The sequence below is a fragment of the Saimiri boliviensis genome, chromosome 10 (genome assembly GCF_048565385.1).
Source record: "Saimiri boliviensis isolate mSaiBol1 chromosome 10, mSaiBol1.pri, whole genome shotgun sequence".
NCBI classification, from domain to species: domain Eukaryota; kingdom Metazoa; phylum Chordata; class Mammalia; order Primates; family Cebidae; genus Saimiri; species Saimiri boliviensis.
Genome location: NC_133458.1, coordinates 83608804 through 83615788, shown reverse-complemented (window position 1 = coordinate 83615788; position 6985 = coordinate 83608804). Strand labels below are relative to the sequence as shown.

Here is a 6985-nt window from a genome sequence, read left to right as displayed (position 1 = left end):
AAAACCGTAATAAGAACATATTTTAGGGAAAAAAAAAAAAAAAAGGAAAACATGTATTTAATGGCCGAAGATGCAACAAAAAGAGGTAAGGAAAATCTGAGGAGACAGTTGATGGAAAGAAATACAAAAGGCAAAAAGTAAAAAACTGAAGATTATGTCAGACTGTTTTCAATTTCAATGTCATTCTAGAGTGAGAAGATGAAAATACCTAGGGGTGGTGGTGGGGCAGAGACTGTGTTTATCTCTTATGTACAGGAAGTGTAGTGGTAGTAGGCAGACCAGGGATTGACTATTTAATAGTTACAAGTCATGAGAAACCTGGCTCATTCTATTTTTTTCTTCGCCATCCTAGTTGATGGCTTCTGTCGTCATGGTTCAAGGTAGCTAGTGGGTCTCTAGATACGCATGTGCTGGTTACAAAGAGGAAAAGCAGAAAGGCAAAAATGGCTATTTTCGTTGCATTAAGTCCCTTTAAGCAGCCTTCCTAGAAGTATTATATAAAATTTTTGCTTTCATCTATTTGGGCAGAAGTTATGTTAGCTACGCCTATCTACAAAGGAGGCTGGAAAATGTAGTCTTTTATTTCCTCAGTGTAACCAGTGAAAAGTAAGTGTTCTCTTACTAAGGAAAGGAAGATATCTCTATAGGCAATTGTCCTTCTCGGCCACTGACATAAGGCTCTGTGATGAAGCCAATTATTTCTGTGTTGTGACTTTCTCTAACAAGATGGCATATCAGGAAAACACTGTTTTGGCCAGGGCCATGGACTGGATTAGCAGTTACTAGTAAGTGAGTATATGCAGGATATAAGCAAAAATAATTCTGAAATCCTGAAACTAAGGTCCAGACTGATGGACTATGACAGAACAATGTATATTCAAGGAGCACAAGGAGGGTGCAGAGCTAGTTGAATAGGAAGAAAGGATTGGAAAAGATACTAAGTTGACAGAGGTAAGGCAGTTACAAATGCTCAAATTCTGAGGTGTGGCTATACTTAGCAGGAACAGAAAAACAGGCTATTACAGTTGATGTGCGGAAGCTTTGAGAACAAAGCTATAAGGGCCATTGATAAGGATGACGTCAGGAGATCAAGGAGGAGAGGAACGTTTTAGAAGGTTAAAAACCCAGATATTTATCACATCAGTAGATAATGAGAAGAGATTGTGAAAAGAGTAATGATAGGAAAAGAGTAATGAGAGACATAAACACTATGTGGCAATAAAAAACTATTTTTTATACAAAAGTAATTTTAAAAACTGTGGGATAATTTTAGATTTACAGAAAGGTCAAAAGGATACAGAGTTCCGTTATTCTCTTCAGCAAGGTTCCTCTAACGTCTTATATAACCATGGTACATTGGTCAAAACTAAAAATTAACAATCATACGGTACTATTAACTAGACTTTGAGTTCTGCAGATTCTCAGTAATGCCCTTTTTGTATGAAGGATGCAATTCAAGATATCACATTAAATTCAGTCATCATGCCTCCTTAAGCTTCTCTGCTCTGTGACAATTATTCAGTCTCTTTGACGGTAACACTTTAAAAAAAATCCTCTCAAAAATTTTGTGGAATGTCCCTGAATTCGGGTTCGATGTTTTCTCATAATTAGACTGAGGTTACATGGGTTTAAGAAAATCAGGGAACTTTGAGATGTACACTTCTCAAAGTATCATATCAGGTAATACATGTTACATCGACATGACTTTTCACTGGTGATGCTAACCTTGATCACTTGGTTAAAGTAGTGCTTGCATGATTTCAACACTGTAAAGCGATTTTCTTCTCTGTACTTTATTTCTTGAAAGCAAGTCATTAAGTCTGGCTCGCACTTTAAGAGAACTAAGCTCACACATTAGAGGGCATAGTAGCTGGCAATACTATTTGCGATTCTTCTATAGGAAAGATGTGCTCCTTCTCCCCCATTTATTTTTCAACCACCTATTTGTATCAGGAGGGATTCATGGATATTTACTTTATTCTTTGGGTTGTAATCCAGTGCTATCATCACTTACTTAGTTGCCCAAATTATTCCCGTTTTGGCGGAGGGCAGCAAAGTGATTTTATATAAATCACTGAATCCTCCAACAACCCAGTTAGCCTTATTTTATAGAAAAGGAAACTTAGGCTCTGAGAAAGTAAGAAGTCTTCCCAATGACATACCTTATTTGTGAGGAAGCCAGAATTTATTATGCCTAGTAGTCTGACTCCAGAGTCTATGTTTTTAGGTTGGCTATGCTATGCTGCTTTCTAAGGGATAGAATTGCTCCACAATTGCCCATCAGAGGTAAGGCACTGAATCACTTCTTAGATAGAACTAAGCCTGCTGCCAGGCGGGAAGAGGAAAAGAGTGGTTAACAAAGGAAAAAGAAGGGATAAGAAGACCTTATAGGGCAACTAATAACATGCAGGAAAAAAGTTCATTCAAAGTGTAATCAGTTTGGATGCAGAGCCATAGAAAACGAGCCTGTGGTAAGATTAGTGAACTGCAACAATGCAGTATAATAGAAGGATGGAAAACAAAAGCAGTTTCAGATCAAATTTGTTACAAAGGAAGGAGGTAAAGAAGTAATTTATTGGACAAAAAAAAGAGGAAGATCATGTAATTTTGGAGGAGGACCTGTACACAGGGAATCCTATGGAGAAGGAGAGCCTCTGAGAAGGGAAGCGTCGAAGTTACATGTATGAGAACGAGAAAGAACCTGGGCTAACCCTGGAATTCAGGAACCTCTCCTCCTCACATACTGGAGGTAAGTCTAAGAGACCAAGGATAGAGGAATTGCTGAGGTGAAGGTACAGACAAACTTAGGATGATACCCTCAGTTTTATTAGTAAAAACGAAGCAAGGTCATGTGCAGACAGTGAAAGAAGTTAGAAAGGTTATCACCCAGTCCTGTCAGTGACCAACATCCCTGGGTTGGTGTTTGGTAGAGCTGGTGAAATTAGACAAGCTAGTCATTCATGGTGACAGAAATCATCAGAGGTGCACTCAGGTAATCTGGATTTTTACTTGATTTTTTTCAGATAGTTAAAACTAAATACTCTATGTAACTCTTAAAGACTCAGGGTTACTCTAAAATGTTCAGAATTAAATATGATGCTAACTTACAATCTGCTTATTGAGAAAAATACCTAATTGTAAAGAACACATACAAAACTAATAGAAAGGTAACTGTCACGAGAGTGAAAACGTTTTGTCAGGAATTTTTCTTCAATCAATTCTAACTGCAGAATTTTTCGTGATCTTCAACACTTTTAAAACCAAAGACTTCTGTATCATTTATACTTACTAAACAGAAAGACAAAGTTTGGGCAATGGTTTTTCTAAACTAAGCACAGAAAAGCTAACAAGGGTTATTTCAAATTTCTTCAGAAATATTCTTAAAATAATATTTATTAAAATGAAATTTTGGATTTTAATCTGATACAAACACTACTGCACTGATAACACAGGGCTTAAAGAAAAAGTCCATTTCAGAAGCATTTTAATTTATAAAGCTACTAAAAATGTTTTTTGCATCCAGATAAGGGCCAAACATTGGGAGGAAAAACTGTGTACGTTTATGAATTATTGACTTAATATATCTCTAAGTATTATAGATTGCCCTCATCTAAAATAGTTATAATACTATAAGACATAATTTCCTTTAGGTGGACCAGAAAGAAGAATTTACATTAAAACACGTTATTCATATTTATTTTATTACATATATATTATTGTATACAACTTTGATAACAAGGATATTATAAATCATACTTTAAGCAAAAATCTATGCATGGCATATGTAAGCAGTAACATTCTGAAGCAAAAGAGCCATGAAAGCATTTACCTAAAATTTATTAACACTGAAAAACACTAGTTGGTGCATAGTAATGATTGAAAGCTTCATAATACACTAGAATACTAGTAAGTCCTCAGGTATTGTAGGAAAAACCTGGTACAGGAAAAGAGTAAATTAGACACACCCACATTCTTAGATGTGCATATCATCTAGAAATAAATCCCTCAGTGTGGCAGTGCATTAAGCATCCTTCCTTTGGCACTTAACAATACAGACAAAGATGTATTTGGTTTAATGTGGTGTGGTTTTATTCTTAGATACATTTTAGTTATTTTATATAGATAAAAATATACAATATTGCTTTTAAAACTTTTAATTTTATAACTGTATAACTGATTTGTCATCATATTCACAATTAAAAAGCCTATTTTTCCACTTAACAATATGTCCAATAACTTGTGGAAGAGAGTAACAAAAATGGTTTATAGAAGACTTAAAAGGTTTAAATGTAAAATTAGAATATTAATCTAGACCACTGGTCTAAATCGTTAGATATCTCATGTTGGAAACAAATTATGAAATGTTTCAGACAAATTTTTTTCAACACAAGTTGATTATGCAGATTTAAAAATTTCGACTGAAAATACACAGAACTGACAGATATTTTGTCTGAAGCCACTTTTAAATACAATAATTTACTTAAAAAATGAAAATAAATGAAAATTGTATTTTAATACATCTCAGTTTGGGATTCCATCAGATTGTAAAATAATACATGCAAAATATGTCTAAGCTCTTCAGCGCTCATTTCTAAAGAAAAGAACAGCCAGGTGCAGTGGCTCACGCCTGTAATCCCAGAACTTTGGGAGGCCGAGGCAGGAGGATTACCTGAGGCCAGGAGTTTGAGACCGGCCTGGCCAACACAGTGAAATCCCGTTTTTTCTAAAAATACAAAAATTAGCTAGGCATAGTGGCATATGCCTGTAATCCCAGCAACTCAGGAGTCTGAGGCAGTAGAATCACTTGAACCCAAGAGGTGGAGGTTGCAGTCAGTCGAGATTGCACCACTGCACTCCAGTCTGGGAGGCAGAGTGAGACTCTGTTTCTCCCCACTTCCCCCCGCCAAAAAAAAAAGAAGAAAAGAATAAAAAATGGTGGGATTTTTTCTTTTAAACCATTTCAGGACAGTAAAGTTGATAGGATGATTAATTTGCCTATTGGTAATGAAGATCACAGTATCATTAAAAACAACCTAATGTTTTAATGTAAAGGAACTATGTTAAAGCAGTTGGATTTATTACTTGATTTCTTAGAAAGACACACTGATAAAGGACGTAAAGACCCAACAAATTATTTAAGTGCATATGTAAGGTATGGACTTTTTAAAATGAAAAACTGCATATATCTTACATATAGTTTTGTTCATTCTATCTATACAATGCAACATTCAATTCACTCATTACAATACTTTGCACCAAACATTGCTACCTGCAATCTTAACACTCCTCAAATATGAGAAAAACAAATAGTTTCCACTGTTCTAGGAAGCGAAATTTATAAAGTCAACACAATATATTATCAAGGATTATAGACCTAAAACAGTTTTTAAAGACAATTTATACACATTGAAATGGGTGCTTTGCTTAATAGAATTAAAAATCTAGAAATAAAGCTTCTTGCAATTTAATAAACATGGTTGCAGTTAACAGCAGATTTTTCACATTGCAACATTCAACTATCAACGTGGAAATTTCAATAAACAGTGGTATATTTATTTCTTCTGCAAACACTGTTGAAGAATTTAAGTGCTATTATATAATAATTAAGAAATAATTGGGAAAGACATTTTACTTTTAAATCTTTTCAACATAAGGCACATAGCAACATTTATAGTCTAGAAACAACTAAATTATGCAATAAATAATTATTTTTTCAATCATTATTTGCCCTTTACCTGAAGTAAGTAGGGAAGTAGGACAGTTAAAACATGCCTGAATTAATAAAATGGTTGGATTTAGGAAATACAAATAATATTTGTGCGCAGAAAATAATTTAAAAAAGAAAAAGAATACTTTATATAAAATATACATCCTACAGTGTTATAGGTAGAAAAGTGTGAGGCACTTAGATTAACAGTGAAGGAGGAAAGCACTGAGATTATCTTTTTATAAAAAGCACCAAATCATTTATTTTAACATCCAAGATAAAAGCAGAGGCTAAAATAATAGGAAAAATGAGGTTAGTTCTATAACTTTGTATTTGGAGAACTAATAAAAATCCAGAAGTTCAAAACTCAAAGTATTTTATTTTATTCTAACAGAAACAATTCAAATAGAGAATGTTTTCTAATTTAGAAGAGTCTTAAAGTTTCCCTGAATAAGTTTTGAATATTTTGTGATGCTCAGAATAATGTGAAATGTAGATAGTATCTCACTACTCTGTGGCAGCACACTTTCTACACTAATGACTATAGTATATGTAATTTTGATATCATTTTGAAAATTCCTTTTCTAAAAACAGAAATTAAAATTTGTTTGGAAGAATTGTAAAGAGCATGCATCAATGCCTCCATGTGAACTTGCTGATGTCCAACAATGACAGTTTTATTATTCCACAATCCTTTACAAACTACTTTAATCCAAAAACCAGGGTCAAAATTGGGCTTGGAATTACAGGAATCCACTTGATGTCAAATCAGGAAAAGGTGTGGCTTCTGACGGATGATGAAGTGGCTGAAGATGTGTAGTAGTCTGAGTGTTATTTATGTTATTTAATTCAGCTGGATATGTTTCATTTAAAACTCCATTCTGAAACTGAAAACAAAAGTAGTGATACAACTTACTGGAATGGATCTTCCAAGTATCTTAAGCCATTAAATAACATATTAACATGTACTTTTAAAATCTTACCCTTGAGAGTTGTTAACTTCAAGTTCCTTTACTGCTACTAAATTTTAAATCTTTCATACAGTGAAGACATAACTGAGGACATATTATGTATTAGCTGCATTTATAACCTGTTTTTTTTTTTTCATTAATTTGACAGGAAATTTTGAACATGGTACAGAAGAGTGATACAGCTGCCTCATTTCAGACTGCCTTTGGATCAGATAGGAATTGATGGGTCAAAGAGCATCAGTCAGGAGTTATAGTAGACCAGGTTTCAAGTTATAGGTGTCAATGAACTGGTTATATTCAGAAATCT

General features: G+C 34.0%; 1 protein-coding gene across 1 annotated transcript in view; it reads right to left on the bottom strand.

The window, feature by feature from the left end:
• Window positions 1-3684: 3684 nt before the first annotated feature.
• AHR (aryl hydrocarbon receptor) overlaps window positions 3685-6985 on the bottom strand; it is a 46646-nt gene continuing 43345 nt past the window's right edge. Inside the window, exon 11 of the mRNA XM_003938677.4 lies at window positions 3685-6594. Within this exon, the coding sequence (XP_003938726.3) occupies window positions 6451-6594 (144 nt within the window). The 3' untranslated portion in view covers window positions 3685-6450. The remainder of the gene's footprint in view (window positions 6595-6985) is intronic.